At 38.0% G+C, this 13,713-nt stretch overlaps 1 protein-coding gene across 21 annotated transcripts in view; it reads right to left on the bottom strand.

The window, feature by feature from the left end:
* The window catches only part of LOC105477647 (SET domain containing 5), a 95,215-nt gene that overhangs the window by 29,914 nt on the left and 51,588 nt on the right, over positions 1–13,713 (bottom strand). For all 21 annotated transcript variants that reach the window (XM_024791538.2, XM_011734237.3, XM_011734231.3 and 18 more), the window contains 4 exons: positions 12,779–13,036; positions 11,755–12,075; positions 11,135–11,377; positions 5,942–6,071 (listed from right to left, as the gene is read on the bottom strand). In XM_024791538.2, the coding sequence (XP_024647306.1) occupies positions 5,942–6,071; positions 11,135–11,377; positions 11,755–12,075; positions 12,779–13,036 (952 nt within the window). The remainder of the gene's footprint in view (positions 1–5,941; positions 6,072–11,134; positions 11,378–11,754; positions 12,076–12,778; positions 13,037–13,713) is intronic.

The following is a 13,713-nucleotide window of genomic DNA, read 5'->3' as shown; positions in this document are numbered from 1 at the left end:
TCTTTTAATATTCTTACAAATTCAAGGTGCTAGTTAAGATCACAAATCTAATTCAAAAGTGGTACTATGCTGTTTTGGAGGGCAGAGGGAGTTAATTTGATAAAATGAATCAAAAATAAAAATTTCAATAAAGACTATATGATACTCCATTACAAGTATGTGCACAAGCAGATAAAATTACAAATTCTACCATTCCTGGGGTTGGAATTCAGATTATTTTTAACCTATAGTTTTTGCAATTGTTAATAACTAAGAATTAGTTATTCTAACAACCTATTCATTCAACTTTTGAAGCTGTTGAACAAATCTGACTACAAAGTTTTGTCTCACCCACCAGGTTTACCTGACCTCTCGCCAACTAAGTACCACTTCAACCATCTGACAATTTTTTGCAGGGCAGGTGTTTCCACAACCAGCAGGATGCAGAAAATATTTTCCAAGAGTTTGTCGAATCCTGAAGCATGGATTTTTATGCTACAGGAATAAACAAACTTATTTCTCATTGGCAAAAATGTGTTGATTGCAGTGGTTCCTATTTTGATTAATAAAGATGTGCCTGAGCCTAGTTAAAGTGATTTAAAATTAATAGTCCAAAACCGCAATTACTTTTGCACCAACCTTATATATAAATTTTGGTTTCTGTGTCTATTTCTGTAGGAAACATAGCAAGCAGAACAAATGAATGACTACTAGGTTAAGGATTATGAATATTTTTAATGTACACGATAAATCTTATCAAATTGCTAGCAGGGCTCTCCTGTCAGTTTTACTGCAAATCCTTTCCCCAATGTATTAATCCTCTATTAATTCAGAGGCAGGACAGACACAAAAACATGGTTAATACAGATTGAATTATTTATTATTTTTAGAGATAGATGTCTTGCTGTCATTCAGGCTGGAATGCAGTGGCATTATCACACCTCACTGCAGCCTCAAATTCCTGGGCTCAAGCCACCCTCCTACCTCAGCCTCTCTAAGGCTACAGGCAACACACCATCATGCCTGGCTAATTTTTATTTTTTGTAGAGATGTGGGTCTCTCTCTGTTGCCCAGGCTGGTCTCAAATTCCTGGTTTCAAGTGAACCTTGTGTCTAGGCATCCCAAAGAGCTGGAAATTGCAGGTGAGAGTCACCATGCCAGGCCCAAGTTTGAATTAAAAAATATATATATATATTTGAACGTGCCTAGAACTTTCTTTGGCAAAGGACCTTGTGTTTTTTTAAAGACAGGGTCCTTTGTGTGGCCCAGGCCTAACCTGACTCCTGGGCTTGAGTGATCCTCCTACCTCAGTCTCCAAAGTAGTTGAGAGTCACAGGCATGTGCCACTGACAGTCCAGCTAGAATCTAATTCTTTTTCAATCTCCTAAGTAAAAATTCCACGACAATTTACCAACTTTTACATTTATATTTAGGCCTGTTCTGACTATTTTGTTCCATATATACATCCATTCTTGCATCAATATTATACTAAATTTAACTATTAGCTTCATACTAGAAGCTAGTCTTACACCTCAAGAGAAAGTACTTCATTATTATTTTTTCAATTTTTTCTTATTTTTTAAAAGGTAGACTTCAGAATCATTTAATCAAACTCCAAAAACAAGGCCGTTTCATGGGAACTAAGAGAGAGAGAGAGAGAAAGAAATATATATATACACAAATAGATAATCTTTCCATAATGAACATGAAATTTATCAAACGTTCACATATGTTTCATGAAAAAAAAGAAAAAGTAAAAAAGAAATTTCAATTTCCTCAGACTTTAAAAATATTTCTCAGTAACAATTTACTCCATATATCCAACTAAGGTTATTCCTAGGCAGTTTCTTAGTTTTGTTAAATTTGGTAACAAAAAAATTGGTATTCATTTACTTTCTTAGTATGTAAATGATTTTAAAAAATACATTTATACTTTTTATATATTTACTCTTCTATCCAGTAATATTAATAAACTCATTATTATAAAAAAAATTTTTTTTTTTTTTTTGAGACAGAGTCTTGCTCTGTCACCCAAGCGGAAGTGCAGTGGCATGATCTCGGCTCACTGCAAGCTCCACCTCCTGGGTTCACACTATTCTCCTGCCTCAGCCTCTCGAGTAGCTGGGACTACAGGTACCCGCCACCATGCAGAGCTAATTTTTTGTATTTTTAGTAGAGACGGGGTTTCACCGTGTTAGCCAGGATGGTCTTGATCTCCTGACCTCGTGATCCACCCGTCTCAGCCTCCCAAAGTGCTGGGATTACAGGTGTGAGCCACCACGCCTGGCCTAAACTCTTACTATTAATTCTAAGTTTTTCAGATGATTATTTAGGCTCTTCTAGGAATACACCCACATCATTTACAAATAACGAACATCATGCCCCTGCCCTACTTTGATAATAACTTTTATTTCTATAAAGTTTCAGCTTTTAGGAACTTAGAATCTTTAATGTATGTATGTATGTATGTATGTATTTATTTATTTATTTATTTTTGAGACGGAGTCTCACTCTATTTATTTATTTATTTATTTATTTATTTATTTATTTATTTATTTATTTTTGAGACGGAGTCTCACTCTACTGCCAGGCTGGAGTGCAGTGGCATGATCTTGGCTCACTGCAACTTCTGCTTCCCAGGTTCAAGCGATACTTCTGCCTCAGTCTCCTGAGTAGCTGGGACTGCAGGTGCACGCCACCACGCCCAGCTAATTTTTTTGTATTTTTAGTAGATACGAGGTTTCACCATGTTGGCCAGGATGGTCTCAATCTTTTGACCTCGTGATCTGCCTGCCTCAGCCTCCCAAAGTGCTGGGATTACAGGCGTGAGCTTCCATGCCCGGCCAGAATCTTTAATGTATTTATTAATACACAAATACTCTACGAGAGAGTATTCTGTTTAGAATAATGACCGTATAATAATTACTCTTACGGGCCTGATACTAAACTGAGAACTTTATATACATTATTCATTCTAATGTTAGTCCTATAAAGCAGGTATCGCTATTCCCATTTTACAGATGAGGCTCAGAGACTTTTTTTTTTTTTCTCTAAAGACAGAATCTCCCTCTGTCGCCCAGGCTGGAGTGCAGTGGCGCAATCTCGTCTCACTGTAACCTCTGCCTCCTGGGTTCAAGCAATTCTCCTGCCTCAGCCTCCCGAATAGCTGGGATTACAGGTGCGTGACCAGGCCCAGCTAATTTTTGTATTTTTAGTAGAAACAGAGTTTTACCATGTTGGCCAGGCTGGTCTCGAACTCCTGACCTCAGATGATCCGCCTGCCTTGGCCTCCCAAAGTGCTAGGATTACAGATGTAAGCCACCACGCCTGGCCTCAGAGACTTTTAGTAACATGATATAGTTAGTAAAGGGGACAGCTGGTTTTCAAATAAAGGTCTGTTTGATTCTATTATAGAAATCCTTTCTCCTTTCTTAATATCTCTTTGGTATTCTTGAAAAAAAAACAAAAACAAAAACAAAAACAAAAGAGCCAACAAATAAAAATAATTCCTCAGAATTTATGCTAATTTTGTAGCAATATAACTTGCGCATTTGACAGCTGCTTGATTTTTAAAATCAAATATTTTCCTATGTTGCTCTTTAAGGGCAAGGTGTGTCCTGTGAATGTTTCTCACTGTTAGACTAGGGCAGAAGCTCAACAACAACAAAAAAGGCTGGTGACTAGGAATCCTCATTTCCTTCTATCCAGGACATGTAATAACAAAGACACTTTTCCTATAATCCTTTGCTAGTCAGGATGTGAACTGCTATACAATCTCCTGTTCCCGACCTTAACTATACACATGCATTAACATACACACCATAAAGATACACAAACATGATAGTCTATTTCAGCTAAGTTATACTCTTACTACACCTTAAAAGCTGTTAAAAAAGAAATAATATAAATGGAAATCTGGTACCAAGATTTCTTTATAGTATCTTATTTGACTAAATCTCCCTAATCTTTGGTGAATACCAGAAGAAAATATTTTAAATAAACAGTATAATTTATCCTTCAGATAAATGGAATTTTATTATCCTGATACACAGGTGGTAACTTATGAGGTATAATCTAATCTAGAGACAGAAGAATAAACCAAATCCATAATTTAAAAAACGGCAATTCACAGCCGGGCGTGGTGGCTCATGCCTGTAATCCCAGCACTTTGGGAAGCCGAGGTGGGCGGATCACCTGACGTCAGGAGTTCAAGACTAGCCTGGCCAACATGGTGAAACCCGTCCCTACTCAAAATACAAAAATTTGCCGGGTGAGCAGGCGGGTGCCTGTAATCCCAGTTACTTGGGAGGCTGAGGCAGGGAGAATTGCTTGATTCTCCATCTCAAAAAAAAAAAAAAAAAAAAAGGCAATTCACATTTTCCGAAATAAAACCTAAAAAGAAGTAAAATCCAAATGAAATAAGAACTTTAATAAAAGTTCTGATTTTAGTTGCAATATCTGCTATTAAAAAATTATCTAATTAAATTCAAGTTCATTACATTTATTCAGCATGTTGGTAAACAGGAACAATGAGGTGGTTTTTTTATGAAAATCTGAAATATTCTGTTTGTTGCAACCTGAAAGGTTGCTTTAGCATCTAATTTACTTTGGTATTTTGACTGTCTAATATTTAAAAAACTGATTTAGAGACAAAGTTATGAAAATCACAAAGAACTTTTCAATTAAGCTGATAGTTGCAGGAGAAACTGTGGTAAAAAGATTGTCACAAAATACATTAAGATATCACAAGTGCTTTCAATTAGATCCTTTGCAAGTCACTGTGAAAACCAATGGACCAGATGATTTTTCATTGACATCTAGTTTAAAAATGCACAAGGACTTTAGATTTAAAGCTGTCTGAAATTTTTTTTGTTTTTGACACGGAGTTTTGTTCTGGTCGCCCAGGGTGGAGTGCAGTGGCATGATCTCGGCTCACTGTAACCTCCACCTCCTGGGTTCAAGCAATTCTCCACTGCCTCAGCCTCCCGAGTAGCTTTAGGGAGGGATTACAGGCACCTGCCACCACACCCAGCTAATTTTTGTATTTTTGGTAGAGACGGGGTTTCACCATGTTGGCCAGGTTGGTCTCAAACTCCTGACCTCAGGGGAGCCTCCCATCTTGGCCTCCCAAAGTGCTGGGATTACAGGTGCCTGCCACAGCACCCAGCTGTTCTTTTAAAAATTGTATGCTGGCCGGGCGCGGTGGCTCAAGCCTGTAATCCCAGCACTTTGGGAGGCCGAGACGGGCGGATCACGAGGTCAGGAGATCGAGACCATCCTGGCTAACACGGTGAAACCCCGTCTCTACTAAAAAATACAAAAAAGTAGCCGGGCGCAGTGGCGGGCGCCTGTAGTCCCAGCTACTCGGGAGGCTGAGGCAGGAGAATGGCGTGAACCCGGGAGGCGGAGCTTGCAGTGAGCTGAGATCCGGCCACTGCACTCCAGCCTGGGTGGCAGAGCGAGACTCCGTCTCAAAAAAAAAAAAAAAAAAAAAAAAAAAAAAAAAATTGTATGCTAATTATATAAGCCCCTTTGAAAACAATCAATTGATAATAATTTCTCACTTATTTCATTCATCCCCTGCTCCCTCAACCATGTCCCACCCAACTTAATCACTTAGAATTTTAATTCTTTCCTGAACATTAGTGTTCCACCACTTTCTTGCCCTTTCCCCATCTTATAAATATGAATATAAATTTCCTAAACTTACTACTTTAAATGTATCTAACCTTTTTTATAACCATTTCTGCTGTTATCTGTACACTGTCTAGTCCTTCTTTGTCGTCCTGGGAAAACTGATCCCTGACTTGAGATCTCTCTCTTCCTCTGTAAAGACAGATGTAAAGTAACTATTTAGAAAACATGCCATTTCTTTTGTTATCAGAAGTACTCATACTGAAATTTTTTATGCAGACCTGAAACAATCATTGATCATATATTCAGAAAGGTTTTATATACGTACCTGCGTTGTCTTTGCAGATACTGGAAGAGCTACTATTCTCATTACTTTGGTATAGGTGCTGAGTTCTAGTCTCTTGGGGTACAGATGATGTTTGAGTCATTCCTTCTTCTAAGGCTTGTTTTATCCAGCGCTATAATTGGAAAAGAACCAGAGAATTATCAATAATTATTTAAAACCATTTAGTAAACCTGTTTTAAATGTATATCAACTGGTGAGTGATACAATTCAACACACTAATTCAGTTACACAGTCAAGCATTTTATTGTCTTGTGTCTCAGCATATTGGAACATTGTCCTATCAATTCCTTTTAACTGACAGAATTGAGGAAAACTGGATTACATATAATGAGATCCCATCAAAAGACAAAAACCAATAAAAAATGATTACATCTTTTCATACTGTTTGGGATGGTGTAAAACGGCAAGACTTAGGAAGAAATCTTAACATTTATTTAGGAGAGACTCTGATCGTATAGAATAAAACTAACACATAAAATAAGTGCCTAGAAGGAAGATAAAGATCTCTTAAAAGTTGTCTGCCCTGTGTTGGAGACAAGTGAAGAGGTAATAAAAAAGATTCATAGGAAGACTTTGGATGAGGATTAACAGCTCTTCACTACAGGTACCAAAAGGTTTATCTCAAATGAAATAACCTATGGGATCCCCCCTCCAACAAGTAGTTTGGTTAAATTATGCATAAGTAATGCAAATCACAAAATGAACTTCTGTAGACATAAAAAAAGGGAAAAAGTCAAAAAGAAGACCTATCAGTCACAAGTTTTTGGTAGTAAAGATTAGAATAATAAATTGACGAGAAATAAATTTAGGCGAGATAGTAAGCCTGCAAAGATTAGGATAGTAAGATTATGCATCCTGTGGAAGACAGAAAATTTCTTACCTGTAATTGTGTTCTCTTAAGATATACAGTTGTAGGTTGCTCACCACTCTGTGGCTCTCCTGCCCTGACATAAGACAGATCGAATTTTGATAAACATCAATTTCTGAGTAAGACCCTCCCCCAACAGGAAGAGCAAAGGTGAATTATTATAATTTATACCTTTAGAGAACATGTATTACAGGTAAGTAAATATTCTCTTCACCAAAGAGAGCAATTCTTATAGATTTTCCCTCTTAGAAACCTAGGAAATAATCCACAAAAATTTTACCAAAAAAAAAAAAAAAACAAAAAAACCTTACACCATACAAATATCATTGTGGCTGGCCAAATGAAAGCAAAACTAATACTGTAAACATTTGGAAGGAAGAGTGAACAAGTGTATAAACAAGAGCTCTCAATGGTAATTTGAATTCATCACATAAACATTTTAGGATACAACCAGGTCTCTGAAAAGCAAACACAAAAACAAAATCAAAAACCCCCAAGAACGAACTCTCTTAGATACAGAATATTGATGTAAAGATGAATTGTCAGAACCACACATATAAGCCTTAAAGCTTAGAAGAGAACTTAGAAGTCATCTTGTCCAAAGCACTCATTTTATAAATGGAAAAATTAGGCTCAGGAGTGAAAAATCTTTTGTTATAGCCACCTTTAAGTTTTTCTTTTCAAAGCAGAAAACAGACTCATTTGGGGTCACTGAGCTTTCCTATATGACTAATTTTTTAATATTTCAGGGTCTAGTAGATGTACTCATAAAAGAATTTACATTCTGGATCTGATGACTACAAAAAGGGAACATAAAACCAGGAGTATTCTAGAAGAAAGATGCTACCATGGTTAGCTATGAGGTGAAACACAGCAAATACGATCAAACCTACTTCTTCAGGTTCTGTTGTATAATTTTACAATATTTCAGGACTCATATAAAAAAGGAACATGGACATTTGTTTGTATCTAACAAGATACAATTAACCTCATGGATAATAAGTTAATTTTAAATGCAGCTACTCAGCAAGTTGTTAAAATCAAAAGAACATTTCTCCCTTCTCTGAAACTCTGTATTAAAGTATATTGCAAAAGAGTTTTCTGGAAGGCTCAAAGATGGATAAATGTTTTAAAAGTCTCATTATTATGGGGAAAGAACAAGGAAGTAATACAGGTTTTGGAGTCCAAAAGCCCTGGCTTGACACTTGGCTGTAAGGCTGGGCTCAGTGACTCATATCTGTAATCCCAGCAGAATGGGAGGCCAAGGTGGGCAGACTCCTTGAGCTCAAGAGTTTGAGATCAGCCTAGGCAACATAGCAAAACCCTGTCGCTCCAAAAAATATGAATATTAGCCAGGCATATGGGTGTGCCTGTGGTCCCAGCTACACGGGAGGCTGAGGTAGGAGGACCACTTGAGCCCAGGAGGTCAAGGCTGCAGTGAGTCTGTGATGATGCTACTGCACTCCAGCCTGGACAACAGTGAGACCCTGTGAGCTCTCACTACCCCCAACCAAAAGAAATTTGGCTCTTGTCACTAGCTGCCTCACTTTGGGCAAATTACCAAACATTTCTGAGACAAAGCTTCTGGATATATAAATTTAGGAAAATGATTCCAATTTCATGAATAGTAAGTGAGACAATATACGTGAAGAAAGCTTATAGTACAGTACTGAACACTCAGCAGGTTTTCAATGAGTCCTGGTTCAACTAAATTTCAATGTTATGTTTGGAGATTTACAGATAATGCTCCAGTGTATAAAATGAAATATTAATATGAATGTAAAGCAGTGTTTCATTATCAGTCAGAATGGTTTTTCTAAGAAGTCTGGAGACCAAATGCCCTATACACATTGTGTTTAGAAGAGGAGTTTAGAGAGAACAAGGTAAAACACTACCGAAAGCCTTGTTGGCCACTTATAAATGTTTTTAAAATAACAGCTGAGGATCTAAAAAATGATATACTATAAAATGCTTTTTAAAAACTATGATTCAATTTAGAAACTCCAGGGATATCATAAAATGGTCTGTCAAATACTTGAATTCCTCCTCTTTTCAGAAGTAGCAAAATAATAATGATAAAAATAAAAATAAAAATAAACAGTATAAGAATCTGAGTACAACTATACAGATACAACTTTAATTTGTCCTACACTGGTAAGTTTTTAACTTACGAGGCCAGGCCCTCACCTCTTTAGTGAGATATGAAACAGTGAGCCTATGACCCTATTAGAAATATACATTGTTCTAAATAATCCCATGGAGGGCTGTTTTTCTCACCTATCTGATTAACTTATATTCTGAGGGATTTTCTGAATTTTATTATAATTTTGTTGAATAATGAAAATGTTCTTAGGTTCTGCATTAGATAAGACCTCTTTAACCAATCTAAGAACTCTTCTTCACTGCCATAAAGCCAAGTTCAATTCTAGCTAAGACATTCAATTTCATTGTATTTTGCCTCATAAAAAGCTGTATTTTAAAAAATAGACTCTTTATATGTGAAGAGCACACAATAAAGCAATGATTTAAACTTAAACAGTTTTTAAAGACCCTATTTAAATAGTCTTGTTATGATAATCCTGTGTACGCAGCCTAAACTCTTCCTAAAGAACCTTATCTAACCATGACACATAGATAAAAGTGCTTGAGTAGAGCCTGTATAAATGAGATTAAGGATAGTCAGATACATTTGGAGAATATAACACAGATTTGTGTTAAATGGAATTTCTATCTGTTGTCTGTAGAATTTTAAGGATGTGCTATAGATAGAAGTATAAAAGCAGAACCAGGTTAAAAAAGCTTAAAGAAATGCATTTTCTACCAGATTTGAAGTTACGGTCCTAGACACATGTTTTTGGTTTTTATAAGTCTCTGCTAGTTGGAAAAGATGGAAACAGAAAGACTGCAACCCAGCATTAGAATTATCAAGAAGGAATTTCAATTCAAGAGCCTAGTTCATATTATTTGCAGCTCAGATTTCATTACTAATCTGTACTAAATAATCACCTACACTCCTAAAAGGACTAAAATAGGAGATTGTATGACCTGGCTTGGTAAGACGCTTCAACAGTTCTTTAGGAATTCTTCTACTAGGGTTTCCCCGAACAAACCAATGAGTGATTCCAATACTTAGGTAAGATGTGCAGTTAGGAAAAGACTTTCTGCAATGTGCTGCTCATTCAGCAGTAGCGTCCTTCCTTTTTGCAGATTCCTATTGCCCTCCTCCCCTCCATATCCCACACCACTTTGGCTCATCTTTCATGCCCCTCTCCCCCCGAGAAATAATTTCTGTTCTTTGGGGAAAGAGAAAAGCTTTAAGTTTGGAGGAGTCAGGGAAGACCTGCCTGGAGTTGGAGACTTCATCACATCAAATAATCTATATGCAGCATCCTCATGTACGTGATGCCAGTGGAGGAGGGCAATGGCAGACACTGAGGAAGGCAGCCTGAATCCAGATCTGAGGATAAGAGAAAAGGGTGTTCCAGGGAACAGACTCTACCTCAAAGGAAGACCAAATGAAAGGGTGTCCTACACTTCTAGAAACATGGAAAACAACATCATAGATCTGAGGGAGTGATCTATTCCTAAGAGACACCTTTGGAAAATATGCAGGGCTTCTGGGAATTAAGAAAGAGCATTCCAAAACAACACCAAACGCTACTGCCACTAGATCCAAAAACAGTAAGTAACTAGAAAGAGGAGAAAGAGGCAGAAACAGAGAGGGAGAGACAGTCTTTTAGGGTAGATTCCATATTCTCTGGGAATAAACAGTCCGACTTGTCATTTGATCAAGGAACAGGAATTATGCCAATTACAATAGGATTTTTCCTCTAATTTCCTTCAAGTGATGATAGTGGATAATAGTGGTTCAATTGATTCAAAACACAATTTAATTACTTTTCATTTATGCAACAGTGTTCTAGAGGACCCAGGGCCTAATCTTACACAATCATCATAAATGGACATGTTAACCCATACTACAAGAGCACACACAAAATATATCCATCCCTACCCAGTCATCCACTGCTGTGTGCTCTCCCTCAGGAACCTCAAAGGTTCTCAGAAGAGACATCAGTGACCAGTCACAAATCTGAGCACCAAAAATGCAGTATATTCATTCCACCATAGTCTCACAGACTCTTGAAGAATCAGTATTTATGGCTGAACAACTAATTCATTATAAACTCACATGGGCAGAGTGGCTATTACAGAACATGTTATTTATGTCATGATGACAGGAATCTTAGGCTTAAAAAAAAAAAGCACACACACACAAACACAACACACACACAAAAACACAGACATACCTTCTTACAGGAGCTGAATGTGCCATCAGGCAGAAGGGGCCTTCGACGTCTCTCAGGGATAAAGGGTGAGCCAAAGCGAATGTAGTGTTTGGGGGTGGTGCAAATTAATGGGGAATGGATAAGACCTGGTAACATGTTTAGGGTCGTTGCCAGTACAGTTGGATCCGTCGTGATACGTAAAGGGCACTCAACAGGGCACTCTTGCTTCTCTGCTTTGTCATTCAACCATTCTGTAACTAGATACTAACGTAAAAAAGAGATCATTAATTTATAAATCAACAGGTAGCAGTGTAGTTCATAAAGACAAATGTCATCTAGAAACTAGGACAGAGGGAGATGCAGCAGCTACAGTATGAATTGGGCAACCAGAACACAAGGATATCTTCCTTCACCCTCTCCACGTCCACTAAGAGAGGAATAATTTCACCTATCAATGATTTAAGCTGACTAAAAATAAGGAAACAGGTAGCAGGATGGCTCCAGCCTTTTGTGTCAAAGCATTTTAGAACTTTCAGTCTAATAATATTGAGATTAGTTTCTTCTGGGGATTATAGGTCCTCTCATTTCACTAAGACAGCCCTTGCCAGACTGGACTTATAAAAGATGTATTTGTGACTCACCTTTTTGGTTTTGGGGTATTTAGATGCAGCACGGTTGACATGGGATCCAGTAATTGACACCACAGTTGGGTCAGACCCTGTTAATGGCCTGTTTTCTCCTGAACTGTCTATACTTCCAGCTTCAGTAGGAGTTACTAAACTGTTACTTCCTCCCTCTTCTAAGGCAGCTTGTGACAATTCTGCCTGCTGTGCATTGGCCTGTTTCTGACGCTTTAGTCTTTGGGCTGAACTGGTCCTGTACCGAGAAATTCGACTCTTCGGCCGGGGCCTAGAAGGCTTTGCTGGAGGTGGCCTGGGGACTGGTTTTTCTGCAGCAATATCCTGTAGCAATAGTAGGGTCAGATGTTTACCAAAAATGTTTTATCAGCAAACAGTCTAGTTTCCTATTCACGTTAAGCATTCAGAATGTCTACTGATGAAAACTATAAGGATTAGAAACACTAATTTAAAATGTAATTCTTGGCCAGGCGCTGTGGCTCACGCCTGTAATCCCAGCACTTTGGGAGGCTAAGACGGGTGGATCACAAGGTCAGGAGATCGAGACCATCCTGGCTAACACGGTGAAACTCCGTCTCTACTAAAAATACAAAAAAATTAGCTGAGCGTACTGGTGAGCGCCTGTAGTCCCAGCTACTCGGGAGGCTGAGGCAGGAGAATGGTGTCAACCCAGGAGGCGGAGCTTGCAGTGAGCCGAGATCACACCACTGCACTCCAGCCTGGGTGACAGTGCGAGACTCCATCTCAAAAACAAAAAAAAAAAAAAAGAAAGAAAGTAATTCTTAAATGCAAAAATGTATACACTTAAATGAGCTAAAGAGGCTAGGGACAAACGTTTGGGTTATTTCTATTTCTAATAAGCATTTATAAAATAGGCCAATGAAATGGTTCCAGTTACACAGTTAATGGCCTTATTTATTGTGATAGAGCGAAGGTGAAAAAACTGATTTTAAAAATTCCAAAAATTAGGTAATTGACATTAGCAAAGGTAAGGATGTCTAAGCTCTGAAGTCTTTTCAACTCTTACCCCTGCTTGGGAAGACCTCCGGGTATTCACACCAACACTCTGTGGGGTGCTTGGGATGGTAACATTTGAAGCAGAGTTGCTAACTTCAGATTCAGGGGCTTCAGTTTTTGTTTCTTCACCAACAGGAGTCTCTGAAGTGGTTGTATTAATCTCTACATCAGAGTTGCTCTGTTCCAAAGGCTGATCTCGCCGCTTCTTTCTTTTCTCTAAGTTTTCAAAAGCATGCATGATGGCTTCTACTTTTCTATCTTCCCTGGTCTAGAAAGAAATAGTATTGGTGTAGAAGAAAGCTTCAAATGAGGACGAGGGGACAGCCTTTATAAAAGTATTTTTAATGGAAATTTATAGAAATTCATTTAACTACCGGTAAGATGACACATGTAACTTGGAAAACACAAGAAAAAACTAAAAATAAAATATTTCATTTTAAATGTGGGGAATAGTTGTAAATAAAGGCAAAGTCAAACATAAACTTTTCAAAAAGGGTCAATTATTTTGAAACTTTTTACTATGAAAACAGGATGGGTGCGGTGGCTCATGTCTATAATCCCAGTACTTTGGGATGGGTGCGGTAGCTCATGTCTATAATCCCGAGGTGGGAAGATCACGAGGTCAGGAGATTGAGACCGTCTTGGCCAACATGGTGAAACTCCATCTCCACTACAATACAAAAAATTAGCCAGGTACGGTGGCACATGCCTGCAATCCCAGCTACTTGGGAGGCTGAGGCAAGGGAATCGCTTGAACCTGGGAGGCAGGGGTTGCGGTGAGCTGAGATTGCGCCACTGCACTCCAGCCTGGCGAAAAAGCAAGACTCGGTCTTAAAAAACAAAACAAAACAAAACAAAACAAAACAAAACAAAACACTCATCAAATCAGGGTCATAAACACACAGGATTGGTTTCAGCATAAAAGCAGAAAATTTTAGTTCATAT

This window comes from Macaca nemestrina, chromosome 2 (assembly GCF_043159975.1).
Source record: "Macaca nemestrina isolate mMacNem1 chromosome 2, mMacNem.hap1, whole genome shotgun sequence".
Taxonomy (NCBI): domain Eukaryota; kingdom Metazoa; phylum Chordata; class Mammalia; order Primates; family Cercopithecidae; genus Macaca; species Macaca nemestrina.
The sequence above is the reverse complement of the archived record's forward strand: the minus strand, read 5'-3'. Positions and strand labels throughout refer to the sequence as shown.